This window comes from Manis pentadactyla, chromosome 10 (genome assembly GCF_030020395.1).
Source record: "Manis pentadactyla isolate mManPen7 chromosome 10, mManPen7.hap1, whole genome shotgun sequence".
Taxonomy (NCBI): Eukaryota; Metazoa; Chordata; class Mammalia; order Pholidota; family Manidae; genus Manis; species Manis pentadactyla.
The window spans coordinates 76,865,071-76,882,090 of record NC_080028.1 but is presented as its reverse complement, the minus strand read 5'-3'; the positions used below and the strand labels follow the sequence as shown (position 1 = coordinate 76,882,090).

General features: G+C 37.9%; 1 protein-coding gene across 3 annotated transcripts in view; it reads right to left on the bottom strand.

Annotated features, from left to right (window-relative positions):
* Nucleotides 1-17,004, bottom strand: part of MOSMO (modulator of smoothened) — a 100,968-nt gene extending 83,964 nt beyond the window's left edge. For all 3 annotated transcript variants that reach the window (XM_036917019.2, XM_057487012.1, XM_036917018.2), the window contains exon 1: nucleotides 16,869-17,004. In XM_036917019.2, coding sequence (XP_036772914.1) covers nucleotides 16,869-16,974 — 106 coding nt within the window. In that variant the 5' untranslated portion in view covers nucleotides 16,975-17,004. The remainder of the gene's footprint in view (nucleotides 1-16,868) is intronic.
* Nucleotides 17,005-17,020: the final 16 nt, after the last annotated feature.

Below are 17,020 nucleotides of genomic sequence, written 5' to 3'. Positions count from 1 at the left end.
TCCAGAGATTACTGGACCCTCCCATGGGCTTGAATGAAGAGCAACAGATTCAACCTCTTCTGTATCACCTTGCTTCCCCAAGGGTAGATCATTTGCCCAAAATACATGTTCCTTATTTCCCCCATGTCTACTCCCCACCATAACACACATATGACACGCTGCATATTGGTGTCTCATATACACCTTTCCCATCTCCACTGAGTTAACCCTTCTTAGGTCATTCCACTTCAGGAAATTTCTTAAACATACACTTTCTGCAAGTATTCTTTTCTTCCTCTGATAGGGACATTTTGAAGTCAAAAAATGATGCAAAATATTGTTAACAAATGTTAGAAGAATCTCAGTGAAGCACACAGAAGGAATGCTATAAGCTTTAAAGCCAAACTGACACATTAAAGGATCAGAGAACTAAGCTACCATTTCTTAGTCCTTTTCTTCTTTTCAAAAATGCTATTATTAATGCAACTATACATATTTTTACTATTTTTGTTATTGTTGCAGAAGTAAGTATCAGCTATAGCATTATCTTATGGGTTAGCCTTGGAATCTAACTCCTATATTGATCTAGAGAACCAACCAATCAACCTACAAATTAATTTTTATCTTATATTTTTTTCAAAATTGGGTATGACAATAGGTAGTTGGACCTTACTTTCAAAAATGAAAACTGGTAAATGTAAAAAAAAAAATTAAGACTGCATTCTGTAGATATGCACCTACTGAACAGTAATTTTATGTATGTAACAATATGAGTATCATACTTGTGAAAATGAGGTAAGACTAGGAATGCAAATATTCCTCATGAGCTCTAATCCTTTTCTGCTCGGATAATCTACTCTCACTTCTAACGAACTGTCTAAAACAAACACATCACATCTGCCCACAAATCAGCTCTCTCTCCATGTCTCACCTTTAAGGACAATTCTATTCCCTACTCCATGTTGAAAATCTTGGTGTCAACTGTAAAACTTCCTTTCCTGCCCCATGTAAACTTGGACCAAGTCCTGCCTAGGTTCAGAGATCAATAAGTCATATCCCTTGTTCTTCAGGGACTTAAAAAATCTACATTAGAAAATAGGGCAAGTAACACACAAACAATGATATAATCATTCTACCATGAAATATGCAAGGTGTTACCAAGGGGGAAAAATCACTTTGGGTAGAATATCACAAAAGGTTTTTTGAAGATGGCAGTTGAAATATGCTTGGCAGATGGGTAGGACACTGTTAAGACAAGGACCAGGAAGAGTAAGAGGGCGCATTTCAGGCTGAGAATAAACAATATGAACAAAGATTTAGATATGAGAGTACAGATTGTATTTAGGAAACAGAAAGTAATAGAAGCTAGAATGTAGATCCCTGTAGAAAAAAAGAGTAGGATTTAAGGTCAGAAAGGTAGACTAGAGCCATACTGTAAAGATCCTTGAGTACCTTCTGTGCTGTGGAAGATGAAGAGTCATTGGAGGTTTCCAGAATGCACATGAAATGGTTAAGAGCCAGGATTCTGGACCTAGACTTCCTGGATGCAAATCTCAGCTCTTACTACTTATCAGCAGTCTGACCTTGGGCAAGTTACATAACTTCTCTGTCTCCATGGGACTAATAACAGCATTTACATAGGGATGTAATGAGGATGAAATTAGTTAATACATGTAAAGTACCTAGAAAAGTATCTGTCATAGATTAAAAGCTACATAAATATTTGCTACTGTAAGCACATTATTATTATACATAATCTTTATGAAGATAAATTTAGCAGCAATGTATAAAAATGGACTGGAATGTAAACTTCCTTGCCTTTTATCTACCTTTACCCAAGCCATCCACCTTTAAAGACAAGTTCTGCCCAATTCTTCCTAATTATTTGAATTATGTAAATACTCATTAAGTGTATCATCTATTAAGCTCAAATTCCACCTCCTCCTCAACCACCTGGGCAGGAAGCAGTTTCATCACATTTGACTTATTTCCTATGCACATAATTTTACCTTCCCCAACAGAGTACAGGGTCCTCAAGGATAAAATATTTTTTCATTTGCTTAAATGCAATCCCTCAGAATATTCAGTACAGTTCCTTACAGACCACAGATAACTTCGATAAGCATGTTGCACGACTGTCTGGAACCAAGTCCAGTGGTACAGGAAACACCTATGAGAAGATTAAAGAATATTCATAGGAAAGTAAAGATTTCATTAAAATGGACAGTACTTTTTAAATGAAATGGTCATAAAAGAAATGGTCATAAATGAAATAGCCTTAGAGATCTTTGCCTTTGAAGTTAGTGGTCTGGTTGGCAGACCAATCTGAACACGGGACCATCTGTTTTTGAAAAGAACATCTATTATTATAGCTGAAAGTAGATGCAACAATGTTCCAGGTGAGTAACTTACTGTGAATACACTGCAAATGGGTAGACCTAGTGAAATCCTGCTCTCCCATTTTCTTACTACACCCAACCAACTACATTTTTATTACTCCTATTTAATCTCTATGGATAGAAGTAGATGGTCCCTAGTTGAACCAGTCTATATTAAAAGTCAACAGCTGCCTTTTTGCTCAATACACACAACACCAAGTGTCAAAATACCAAATGTGACCTTTTATTTATAGCAAAGTTAGTATAAAGAGACACACACAAAGTGCAGCCTTTTCCTCCTAAATTAAAGAAATATATAACAGTGGTTCAAAGAAATGTGAGTTTGCTTCAAAACTGGAGTCATACGCTGAAACTTCATGTAAGCAAATTATACATGGTGTTGGTATACTCACAAATATTAAGTATAATTCATAGCAGCACTCAAATCCATATGCTTCTTTATTTTGTCAACTCTAAAGCAGCAAATCCCAAAGGAACATCACATTTCTATGGCATATTTGGCAAAGATTCTCCTCCCTGTCATTTACAGGAAATAAGAGAATACATAGGGAAGTTTACATAGGCATGTTACTGAAAAGTGATTCTGATCCAGATACTTATTTTTAGGTACCTTGATATTCAAAGATCCTAACCATGCCTCTGAGAAGGAAACCCTGACCCCAGAGCAGTGGGTCTGTGAGCAGCAGAAATAAGACACCAGGACATACACAGCTATTAAATTTTATGAATCAGGGGAAAAAAATAAAAACAAAAAAAGATCCTTAGGTTCTCTCATGGCTCTTATCTAACCTTGCTAGTATCTCAACAACAGTAAAGATTTCTTTCAACAGTCTATAGTCAGTAATGAATGTAATGAATGAAACGTAGCCACTATACCCAATCTGTTGTTACCAACTGGATCAGATTTTGTTAAGTATGAAACATTTTAGCAGCTAGCTACTAGCTGGGCAAAGAACTATAGGAAGTACTTGGGGAAAAAACATGTACTTTCAGAGCTTGAAAATAAAATACTCTGACAATCAAAAATGTCATGTTATTACTAGGCCACAAAAAGAGCCTCAGTAAATTCCAAAAGATTGAAATCCTACCAACCAACTTTTCAGACCACAAAGGCATAAAACTAGAAATAAACTACAAAGAAAGCAAAAAGGCTCACAAACACATGGAGGCTTAACAACACGCTCCTAAATAATCAATGGATCAATGACCAAATCAAAATGGAGATCCAGCAATATATGGAAACAAATGACAACAACAACACTAAGCCCCAACTTCTGTGGGACACAGCAAAAGCAGTCTTAAGAGGAAAGTATATAGCAATCTAAGCATATCTAAAAAAGAGCAATCCCAAATGAATGGTCTAATGTCACAATTATCGAAATTGGAAAAAGAAGAACAAATGAGGCCTAAGGTCAGCAGAAGGAGGGACATAATAAAGATCAGAGAAGAAATAAAATTGAGAAGAATAAAACAATAGCAAAAATCAATGAAACCAAGAGCTGGTTCTTCGAGAAAATAAACAAAATAGATAAGCCTCTAGCCAGACTTATTAAGAGGAAAAGAGAGTCAACACACATCAACAGTATCAGAAACGAGAAAGGAAAAATCATGACGGATCCCACAGAAATACAAAGAATTATTAGAGAATACTATGAAAACCTATATGCTAACAAGCTGGGAAACCTAGGAGAAATGGACAACTTCCTAGAAAAATACAACCTTCCAAGACTGACCCAGAAAGAAACAGAAAATCTAAACAGACCAATTACCAGCAACAAAATTGAAGCGGTAATCAAAAAACTACCAAAGAACAAAACCCCCGGGCCAGATGGATTTACCTCGGAATTTTATCAGACATACAGGGAAGACATAATACCCATTCTCCATAAAGTTTTCCAAAAAATAGAGGAGGAGGGTGATACTCCCAAACTCATTCTATGAAGCTAACATCACCCTAATACCAAAACCAGGCAAAGACACCACCAAAAAAGAAAACTACAGACCAATATCCCTGATGAACGTAGATGCAAAAATACTCAACAAAATATTAGCAAACCGAATTCAAAAATACATCAAAGGGATCATACACCATGACCAAGTGGGATTCATCCCAGGGATGCAAAGATGGCACAACATTCGAAAGTCCATCAACATCATCCACCACATCAACAAAAAGAAAGACAAAAACCACATGATCATCTCCATAGATGCTGAAAAAGCATTTGACAAAGTTCAACATCCATTCATGATAAAAACTCTCAGCAAAATGGGAATAGAGGGCAAGTACCTCAACATAATAAAGGCCATCTATGATAAACCCACAGCCAACATTATATTGAACAGCGAGAAGCTGAAAGCATTTCCTCTGAGATCAGGAACTAGACAGGGATGCCCACTCTCCCCACTGTTATTTAACATAGTACTGGAGGTCCTAGCCACGGCAATCAGACAAAACAAAAACATACAAGGAATTCAGATTGGTAAAGAAGAAGTTAAACTGTCACTATTTGCAGATGACATGATACTGTACATAAAAAACCCTTAAGACTCCACCCCAAAACTACTAGAACTGATATCGGAATACAGCAAAGTTGCAGGGTACAAAATCAAACACAGAAATCTGTGGCTTTCCTATACACTAACAATGAACTTACAGAAAGAGAAATCAGGAAAACAACTCCATTCACAATTGCATCCAAAAAAATAAAATACCTAGGAATAAACCTAACCAAAGAAGTGAAAGACTTATACTCTGAAAACTACAAGTCACTCTTAAGAGAAATTAAAGGGGACACTAACAGATGGAAACTCATCCCATGCTCATGGCTAGGAAGAATTCATATTGTCAAAATGGCCATCCTGCCCAAAGCAATATACAGATTTGATGCAATCCCTATGAAACTACAAGTAACATTCTTCAATGAACTGGAACAAATAATTCAAAAATTCATATGGAAATACCAAAGACCCTGAATAGCCAAAGCAATCCTGAGAAAGAAGAATAAAGTAGGGGGGATCTCACTCCCCAACTTCAAGCTCTACTATAAAGCCATAGTAATCAAGACAATTTGGTACTGGCACAAGAACAGAGCCACAGACCAATGGAACAGACTAGAGAATCCAGACATTAACCCAGACATATATGGTCAATTAATATTTGATAAAGGAGCCATGGACATACAATGGCGAAATGACAGTCTCTTCAACAGATGGTGCTGGCAAAACTGGACAGCTACATGTAGGAGAATGAAACTGGGCCATTGTCTAACCCCATATACAAAAATAAACTCAAAATGGATCAAAGACCTGAATGTAAGTCATGAAACCATTAAACTCTTGGAAGAAAACATAGGCAAAAACCTCTTAGACATAAACATGACTGACCTCTTCTTGAACATATCTCCCCGGGCAAGGAAAACAACAGCAAAAATGAACAAGTGGGACTATATTAAGCTGAAAAGCTTCTGTACAGCAAAAGACACCATCAATAGAACAAAAAGGAACCCTATAGTATGGGAGAATATATTTGAAAATGACACATCCGATAAAGGCTTGACGTCCAGAATATATAAAGAGCTCACATGCCTCAACAAACAAAAACCAAATAACCCAATTAAAAAATGGGCAGAGGAACTGAACAGACAGTTCTCCAAAACAGAAATACACATGGCCAACAGACACATGAAAAGATGCTCCACATCGCTAATTATCAGAGAAATGCAAATTAAAACTACAATGAGGTATTACCTCACACCAGTAAGAATGGCTGCCATCCAAAAGACAAACAACAAATGTTGGCGAGGCTGTGGAGAAAGGGGAACCCTCCTACACTGCTGGTGGGAATGTAAATTAGTTCAACCATTGTGGAAAGCAGTATGGAGGTACATCAAAATGCTCAAAACAGACTTACCATTTGACCCAGGAATTGCACTCCTAGGAATTTACCCTAAGAATGCAGCAGTCAAGTAGGAGAAAGACCAATGCACCTCTATGTTTATCGCAGCACTATTTACAATAGCCAAGAATTGGAAGCAACCTAAATATCCATCGATAGATGAATGGATAAAGAAGATGTGGTACATATACACAATGGAATACTACTCAGCCATAAGAAAAGGGCAAATCCTACCATTTGCAACAACATGGATGGACCTGGAGGGTATTATGCTCAGTGAAACAAGCCAAGCGGAGAAAGAGAAATACCAAATGATTTCACTCATCTGTGGAATATAAGAACAAAGGAAAAACTGAAGGAACAAAACAGCAGCAGAATCACAGAACTCAAGAATGGACTAACAGGTACCAAAGGGAAAGGGACTGGGGAGGATGGGTGGGTAGGAAGGGATGGGGGGGGGAGAAGAAGGGGGGTATTAAGATTAGCATGCGTGGGGGTGGTGGGAGAAAGGGGAGGGCTGTACAACACAGAGAAGGCAAGTAGTGATTCTACAACATTTTGCTATGCTGATGGACAGTGACTGTAAAGGGTTTATAGGGGGGATCTGGTATAGGGGAGAGCCTAGTAAACGTAATATTCGTCATGTAAGTGTAGATTAATGAAAAAAAAAAGGCAGTTCCTGTGTGGTGACCTCCAATGAGTTCTACACAAGGGTATAAAGGGCATATAAAAGTGTAGGCAAAGGGCCTGTTTGTGTTTATACAGAGGATCAAAGCCTAATTTGGCTACCCAGAAAATGAACTAAGATACGATATGAAAAAGAACTTCCAACATCAGCACTCCCTGGAAGACTCAGGCCAGAAGATGATCATCAAAAAACCCCAACAAAGATCCATGCACTGCTACAGCTTTAGATGCACTCATCCCACCAGTTCCTGGACTTGCCATGGGAATGAAGAAGGAGATATCTAAGCTGGCCTGTGCATACAGTAAAACAACAAATTTGACTGGATCTATACTGTGGGAACTCAACCAAGAATTAGGAGAAGTGCAAATTGTAGCGCTCCAAAATCTTACAACTACAGACTATTTACTGTTAAAAGAACATAAGGGATGTGAACATTCCCCAGGAATGGGTTGTTTTAATTTGTCTGATTTCTCTCAGACTGTTCAAGTTCAGTTGGACAATATCCACCATATCATAGATAAGTTTTCACAAATGCCTAAGGTGCCTAAGTGGCTTTCTTGGTTTCACTGGAGATGGATGGTAATCACAGGTGTGCTTTGGTTACGTAACTGTACTCCTGTTATGTTAATGTGTGTGCACAATTTAATTAGTAGTTTAAAACCTATACATGCTGAAGTTACTCTACAAGAAGATATGTCAAGGAAATAATCAATCTTCCCAGGTTTTCTTCCGCCTGCTACTTCTATAGCTTTTCTTCCTTCCTAATTACAACCCTTAAATAGAATTCATGCCACATATCAATTTACCAAGTATCATAATTCTTCCAAGTGGTAAAGACACCTCAAGACAAATGCTGGGCATAGAAGCCACAAGGCATAAATATGCAAAGAAGTAAAAAGCTAACCTTTTCAAACAATAAGGCTTCTCTCTCACTTACCAACTTAACATTTCCCTGTATGGCCCTGGAAGATGACTGGTTAGCCAGAGACGGGTAAGATTCCTCAAGGGAGGAACAACCTAAGACAGGCACAGTCACAGGGGGGCCATCAGGTGAGAAAATGGGGATCAACAGAGGTGAGGCTTAGAACCCCACCCCTGTTCTGAGAGAAATCTTCTGCATATGTGGATGTTTTATTGCCCGTGTCTAGCTTGGACTAACACATAGTCTACAGGCACACACCTGATCATCTATATTTGCTCTCCTACAACACTAAACTATGTTTTCTACCTTTATCTTGTATCTACCTACCACTTCAGCATTTTATTAAAAATAATAATAATAGAGAAATGTGGTATCCACATATAAATCAAGTATAAAAAGCAAATGAATATTCATATTTGAACTGTTTATAGTTCATAATGCATGAGCAAAACCAAAAGTTTCTGTGTTGACTGCCCTTGTAATGTTCACCATGTAACTTATTCACTAGGTAAGAATTTGTTCACCATGTAAGAACTTGTTTGTTATGCTTCAGAAGATTGGAGACTGATGAGAATTAGGCTTGGGGTGGATTAATGATTGTGCATTGAGCATTGAGTCCCCTATACAGAATTTTATTGTTGTTAACAACCATTTGATCAATAAATATAAGAGATGCCCTCACAAAAAAAAAAAAAAAAGGAGTACACACTTCCAATTGTAAAATAAGTAAGTAACCGGGATGTAATGTATAGCATAAGGAATATAGGCAAAAGATTGTAACAACTTGGTATGGTGATAGCTGGTACCTAGAATTATCATGTATATAAATGTTGAATCACTGTGTTGTACACCTGAAACTAATGTAATACTGTGTGTCAACTACCCTTCAATAAAAAATAATTATCTATAAAAAAAAAGTGTCATGTTATATAAAATAATCATAAACAGGTAAGGCTGTAAAATATGAAATTTATACCTTATATATAAACACATAAAATTTATATATTGTCATTGCTGTCACTGTACAACCTAATGTCCTGGGTTACTTAGAGGATATAAAACAAGGTCACTATGTAAATAATGAACCATTCAAGTTGCATGATTTAAGCTTTTATTTATAATTCAACAATAGCAATTTCATAAATAGCAATACTTCATTATATGCCTATTTTTCTCTTTAAGATTATGTAATACAGCCCACTGCATAAGTATGCATTGAAAAGGAGTATGGGGAAAAAACGGAAACTCACAGTTACATTACAGACACTAACAGGAAGAAATTACATTCTATAAATGAAACAAAATTTCAATTGTTCTATTTGCTAGGTTTCTATAAAAACACAATTATCTCATATATTTCAAACTTATTTTCAGCCTTTGAGGTGAGACTAACTCTTGATACTCCAATTGTAAAGATTTATAGATTACTAGCTCTTATAGTTCTTTAAAAATAAGTTCTGAACTAAATGAGCTTTATAATTCACTGAAAAGTCTGAACCTACATAACTGAAAGTGCTGAAAAAGGTATTTAATCAAGTCTGAATGATATACTTTTTATTAATTACAAACTCTCAACTACAACTTGTCTAAGATCAATTACATGGCTAGAAAATAGAGAGAGTGGGATTTGATTACATGTTGGTTTGACCTCAAAACCTTTCCACTATGCTTGGCTACCTTTCACTCAGAAAACCTCTTCTGTCTGTTCCAGACATATAAACCCAATGTGTTCCTTGGCTTTGGTACTTATATGTGTCCCATTAAGTTTATATTACCACTGATTTCTCAGTCTCTTCCCAGGTTGAACTCAGCAGCTTTCAGGAATATTCAAATACAGACACGCCATGTAGCCTTAAATTGCTTTTTAGAATAAGGCAAAATATAAATAAATACATAAAAAAGATAATAAAAATGGAAATGTTTTAAAAATTAGTATGCTTTGGTTTTTTATATAATAGATAATAATTACGACTAACATTTGAGGATTTGTTATGTATTAGACCATGTGCTACTTCCTTATAATCCATATTTTATTTCTTCACTACTAGCCTTTGAAATAAATATATCATTCCCATTTTACAGCTGAGACATCAAATTACATGCCCCAAACCATAAAGCTCATAAATGGGAATCCAAGAATAAAATCTAGATATGTCTGACTTCAAATTCCACAGGACCATTTTTCTATATTGCAACTCTAATATAACTCCAATATTTATCAGGAAAGGGTTAAATGGTTACATTGTTTTAGGTCATGCTAAGCTGAACAGCAACAGGCTGATGTATGTGACTATTACTATGCCAGCTTTGAAAGGGCTCTGGCTGCCAAGTCACAAAAGAATTCAATGAGTCTGATCAGTCTAATGAATCAATGGTAGTCATTACTCCAGTTTTTTTTTGGAATTTCCTTCCTTTTAGTGACTTCCATTTACTCATGGCTTCAGTCCATGTTCCTGGTCCCACATTCCTCTTCTCCAAAACTTTAAGGCCTGCTAGCTTACACCTTTCATCCTGAAGTGGCTACATCCCTGTTGATAATGGTAAAAAGAGATGACTTCTGAAACTAAGGTTATAAACTAAATAAATGCCTTGTTCAGGAAATCTAATCTCATCTTGGAATCTGGCCTGCACTGTGAAATTCACAGTATCATAGGGATTTCAAGCTTCAAGTATGTCCTGTGAGCACTGTAGTAAGACTGGTCTTTGGATTTTTATTTGAAGTTAGTATTTGATATGCTGAAATAAATAACACTGGTAATGTCATTAAAAACAAAAAACAAAAAGAAAATCTTCGTACCACTTTTAACATTTGGGAGAAGTGTTAATTCTTGGAAGTAAAAGAAATGTACTGGCCCAAATGTCTGTCAACTGATGAATGAATAAATAAAAAGTGGTGTATTCATATATACCATATTAATTTGACAACAAAAAGAAATAAAGTACTGATACTTGCTATAATATGAAGTTTGAAAACATCTTGCTAAGTAAAAGAAGCCAGTTACAAAAGACAACCTATACTGTATGATTCCATTTGTGAAATGTCCAGAAAAGGCAAATACACAGAGACAAAGTAGATTGGTCATTGTATAGGACCAGCAAATTAGGGGGTGATGGTTAAGGGATATGGGGTATCTTTTTGGGGTACTGAAATTGTTCTAAATTTAATTGTGGTGAAGGTGGAAAGTTCTATGAATACAGTAAAAACCATTACATTGCACACTTTAAGTGGGTAAATTTTGTGGGTGATGTGAATTATATCTCAATAAAGCTGTTTAAAAAAAAAAAAAGAAATTTCCTGGAAAAAAAAACTCAAAAAACTATTGAAGAAATTTTGTTAATGCTTTTTAAATTAAAGGAGAACACATATCTAAGATTTTTGCCCTCTTAGGTAACTACATTCTTTCCTTCTCTTACAAGTCATGTCCAAAGTAACACAGTGAAGTTCTAAATAGGTTGGTTGGTTTAACATTGCAAATCTTCTTCATGCTAAAGCACCTTTGTGATCACTCAAGTTGTCAGAGTGCAGGGGAAAGAGCTTATTATTTAATAATTTTTGAGCATTAATAGATCTGGTTGAGCAGCTTGTCACTTTAATATTTTAAACCAAGGACCTCCCAATCTGTAGGCCAGGATCTACTTATAAATCTTGAACTCTTATGTGATAGATGTCAAGCACCACAATCCCCTATCTGAGGTTTACCACGATTTCGTGTGGAGAGGGTAGTGGGTATCAGAATAGGAAATGACATCCCCCCTCAAGTCTTTCACTTCCCCAAGTACCTGCCAGTCTTTATAGTGGAGGAAAAAGAAAACTCTTCCTCACAAAACGACAGCCATCTCCTTGGTTTCAAACAGGTAAGGCTTTCTCCCTATTTCTGATGTTTTTATCCATGAGGCACAGGGGATGTAGGGGGCTTGTTAGCACAATATTTTTAGCTTATTTGTGTCCCCTCACTTTATCCTTCCCAGGCCAGGAGGAGTGACTTCATTTGACTGGAAGTTTAGAAGAAAAACTGGACATATGTAGTGCAATGTTTTGCCCATGGGAGCAAGTTGCCCATAGGGAGTACTCACCTTTTGTTCTTTCATTCTGGAAGTCTTATAGTAGGAAAAAGATGGTCCAGTAGGAGGAAGATGCTAATTCACAGATACATCACATTCTCCAATATCCTCTTTATCAGTAATAAAATAATATTTTGGCTAATTATTGTTTTCAATTAGTTCAGAATACAAACAAAGAGGGTATCAGGTAATAAGACTCCTTAAACACTCTTAACATCTGATCTAAACAATTTAAAAAAGAAAAATGAAAATATTTCAGGAATACGTACATGGTGACAAACTACAATGTGAATGGGATAACCAATTCTAAAGAGAAAAATCTTGATTAGACAAGGAAGAAGTTCCTTCACATACAGGAAGAGACTTTTAGAAAATATTTGGAAATCTTCATAAAGAACACTAAGCAAATCCATCTAGAATGGTTTAGGATGATATAACCCCAAATGGTCACTGAAATTCTTGCTGTAAAGAGATGATGCCTCAATAAAGATCTCTAGACTATTTTTTATCAGAAGCAGCTTTTTAAATTGTTGATCTTGTTAAAAACTAATAAAACAAAAAATTTTTTTCACAAAAAGTTTGTCTCTTTAGGGATGAGAAAAATGTGACAGTGGGGTTAAGGGACTTGTACAGAGCAAAGGACATCAAGACTGAAACCCAAACCTTTATTCCCTCTTCTGTAACCTGGCAAAAATTTCAGCCACAGAAAAATGCTAACCTCACTTAAGTAAATAAAAGGTATGCATAAATAATTCAATAAAGAGTTTTCTTGATAGGAGTCTTTACAACACTGAAACTCAAATCTCATGCAAAGCACTGACATAGGGAAAAATGTAGAATTTTACTATTTTACATTGGCCAAATATAAAAAAACCTAATGAACCAAATCAAGTCACAAAGTGCTTCAAAACTGCAAAACACTATATAAAATGAAAGCTATTGCTATTGATGTTGAGTTCCAGTAACTTGCAGAAATTTAACCCCAGCAGAGCAGAATTACATAATTGTGCTATTACATTCACCTACTAGTCAGTATTTTTGATTACATTAATAGAAGCTGCTAAGGGTCCTTACTAAAGAACCTCCCCCCAGGCACTTTCCTCATACACATAATATCTCTTTCTATTCTATTACATCTTCAAAAGTTTGTGCATAATCCAAAAGATTTTTGAACAAGCTCTGGAACTGTTACCACACACAGATTAAAATAAAAGCAATGTATGTACTTTCTCTGTATTTGTACTAATAGAAACAAACTAAAGACTGAGAGTATGAAGTGTGGGTCATAACTTATGATAATATAGTTTATTCTTTTGGACTTTAGGAAGTTATTCAGTTTTTTGTTTTTGGATATTTCATTTGTTGTAGTTCACGTAGAAGCTGAGTACAGAGACTAGAATATTGATACGAAACACTGAAAGAGAAACAATATGGGAATGAGGAAGAAAGTCCAAAGCCAAGAGTAAAGACAAATTTGACTTGTGCTAAGCCTGGCCATATTATTCATGAAATTTCCTTATTTCCAAGAACATCTAATAAAGAAAACATTATCAGTTCTCACAGTAACAAGTTCTGAGCTATACTTTGAAACCTGGGATTCTGACACCTGTTACTATAAACTAGAACAACAATACAACAATACCTTTTACTGAGCACTTACTTCATGTCAGGCACTGTTCTAAATGTTCTACATGTAGTAACTCAATCATCACAAAAACCCAGTGAGGTATTATTTATTATCCCTGCTTTACAGAGGGGGAGCTGTACAAAGAGAGACTAAGTTGCCCAGAGCCACAGAGCTAGTTAAGTGATCAAGTTTGTCTTTCAATCTTGAAATTTTCTTTTAGTAGTTCACTACTAAATGGCTTTTTAACCATATTCTGCAGAACCTTTTGTCTCCAGGAGCTCTCCTTTCAAAATATATTTTGTCAATTAAAAAAAAAATCACAGTAAAAACATCACAATCCAAATTTTTATATGCTATATATAATGCACTCACTGAAGAGAACCAACACTTTAACCTTTTGCTGCCAGGTTAAGCCACTTTTGTACATATTTTAGAATAAAGCTAGTCCTGTCACCTGAGACCTTATTTGAACTTTCACTGATTTGAAAGGTGTAACTGCAATTTTTTTTTAACTCAAGACTGGATCTGTCTGCTCACATGAAAGTGTACAGTGAGGATACAAGTTCAAATACCAGGCAAAGATCAGGTGCATCTTATCACAGTGCAAGAGCACAAGAGTGAACAAAGGCACACATCCCATTCATTTTAAGTTTTGGGGGGTTTATTGTCTGACACACTTAAGGTAAGAAGCACGGGTTAGATACGATTTTGAAAAAATTTCCTACTGTCCCTATTACCCTATTATTCCTTCCCAGCTACAGAATATTGAATTGAAGGGTGTCAAGAGATGGCAAGGGAAACTGCTGGGGAAAAAATTACCTCCTCCATCCCATTTGAGCCACATATCCCCACTGTCATACTCTGGACCTTGTGCCCACAATATCCTGCTCTTCCACTTTGTTGTATCAATCACTCCAGTCAGGTCTCCCCATCTATTGGGTTTACTATTCCACTGACCATGTACCACCTGCTGTTCATTGACCAATACATTAGCACTTTCCTTTCTTCACTTACACTTGTCATACCACTGAGATTCCATGAGCCCTCATTACAATGCTGTTTTGGCCAATACTTTAAACACCTGTTCCACTGTCATTTTGTTGCATATATCTGACAAACCCCAACCCTGAATGGAACCTTCGATTGGCTTTTACCACACACTGGTACCAAAGCAGCTGAGGAATACTAGAGAAAGGCAACAAGGCAGATGGGTTATCACACTGTACGTTCATGACCACTTACTTCAACAAGGCTTCTATGCTGCTAGACAATCCTACCATGTCGCTGGTTGCTCTCTCTGCAACTATTTGCTTATTTCAAACATTTTCTATTTCCTTCAAACTTTGGGTTCCTGTCCCTCCCATCTCTGTGGCAACTTACTGCTAATGACTGTGCCTACTAAGTTGGAGGAGTTGTACTCATCCTTTTCTTGCTTTCTAGTATAATAGAGAGGCTATCCCTTTTCTGGGGCTTTAAGTGCTGCCTTTTCTCATCTCCCCAAGGAATAATATCCTATTAATTATTGCTTTCTTCTGCATAGGTAACAATTCCCTCTCTCACAGACATTTAGTCTATTTTATACATTGAGATTCCACCTAAAACTCCTTTGCAAAAGGATAGTTTTTGCTAGAACTGTGAAACCTCTTTGCCCCTAAGTATGTAAAGCCCCAAAGAAAGTCACATAAGAGCAATCAGTGCAAATATAATTAGGATAAAAACAACAGGTCATGGACTGGATGTCACACATACAACTGTACTACTAGTTATACCTTTACTAGTAAAACCTTTACAATTAAAAAAATTGATATAATTGATACATAACATTGTATGTTTACCATGTACAACACGTTGATTTGATATATTTATATATTACAGTATTACCATCATAGCATTAGTTAACACCTCCGTCACTTCATAATAACCATATATGCTTTACGATTAAGAGCTCTGTTAAAACTGTGTAGGCAAGAAAAGGAGAACTTTTTTAGGGTGTTATTTTAATAACCAGTAAATCTGACAGCATGATTTTGTGTTACTAGGTCTAGATGGGGGAATAGAAGGGACGAGGAGCAACAAATGTCCCAGCTACAGCTTTTTTAAGAGCTAAAAATACTGCAGGATAAATACAGAACCATAAGTAATGCTTAAGAAGTTAGTTTGACAGCACAGTGATACATTTTTATAACAAATTATTCACGGAGGGAGTTTGACATTCCCAACCCCCAATATTCCCTTCACCTGCACTGAACAGGCAGTTAGAAAACAAGCTCATTCCTTAATTCCCACCAGCATTCCTGACAGCTGTTACATTAATTAAAGGTTTGGTCTCACAGGTCTGGGTGAAAATGAGTGAGTGTGTGTACGTATGCGGTGGTGGCCCAAGCCGAGAAAAGCCTTGCAAGGGCACTCACCTGGGCTACCCTTGAGAAAGACGCCTCTTTCCTGAGGGCACCACCTTGTCTCCGCTGCCTACAGCAACGTGGTAGAGCAGGTTTTGCTACTGCTGCCGGGCTGCCTACAACTCTGATGTGTTATTTAATTTTGTAACTACTATTACGATCTCTAAGGCATTTTGTGATGCGCTGGAATGAAAGATGCTCCATAAAATAAAGTTTATTATTAGTATTATTATAGCTCCCGGGCCTAAAATTAAATTAAGATTAAAAATTAAAATAAAATTATAGTTCCCAGAAGCCACAAGCTTCTCAAACAAGGCCAAGCGTCCAGGGGACCGGCGGGGGCGCGGGAGGGGGCTCCTGCCCGGCGTCCCCATCCCCCAGCACCACTGACCCTGCCTCGCCGGGCGCTCTCCCACCTCCACCCGCGCACAGGCGCTCTCGCAGCTCTCGCCGGGCCCCACCGGCTGCCTCGCTCCCGACCCCAGCCTCCCCGCCTGGTTTCTAATTTCTTCACAGGCGCCTCCTTTTCCTCCAAAGCCGTTAGCTCTGGTCTCCCAGCTTGATTTCCTTTTTAAATCCAAGACGAAGCTCGTTCCCCCGCGGTCCCTCAGGGCGGGTGGCTGTCTCCCCCAGCCGAGACTCCACGGCCCAGCCCAGGTCTCTCCGGCCGGCCACTTTTCCCTCAGCCTGGGGCGCCGCTCCCCGCCTCCCGAGGGTCCCGCTAGCGACCTGCGCGTCCTCTTCGTCGCCTCTCTCGGCCCCGCAGCCGGCTTGCCTCTTCGCCCCCTTGCTCCTCAGGCCGGCCCCCGCCTGGCACCCTCCAGCCCCGTTTTCCGCTCAGCAGGGTCTCCCCTCCCCTCTGCCAAACCCCGCCGGCCCCGCGCGCCCGCCGCTCACCCGCGGACTCCCCGGTGTTGATCCAGTCGGGGTTGGCGATGCTGGCGATGGCGAAGATATCGGCGGCCAGAAAGAGACATCCTGAGATGATGGTCAGTTTATCCATCTCCCCACCCGCTCCCCCCACCCCCCGAGCCCCGGGCAGGCCGCGG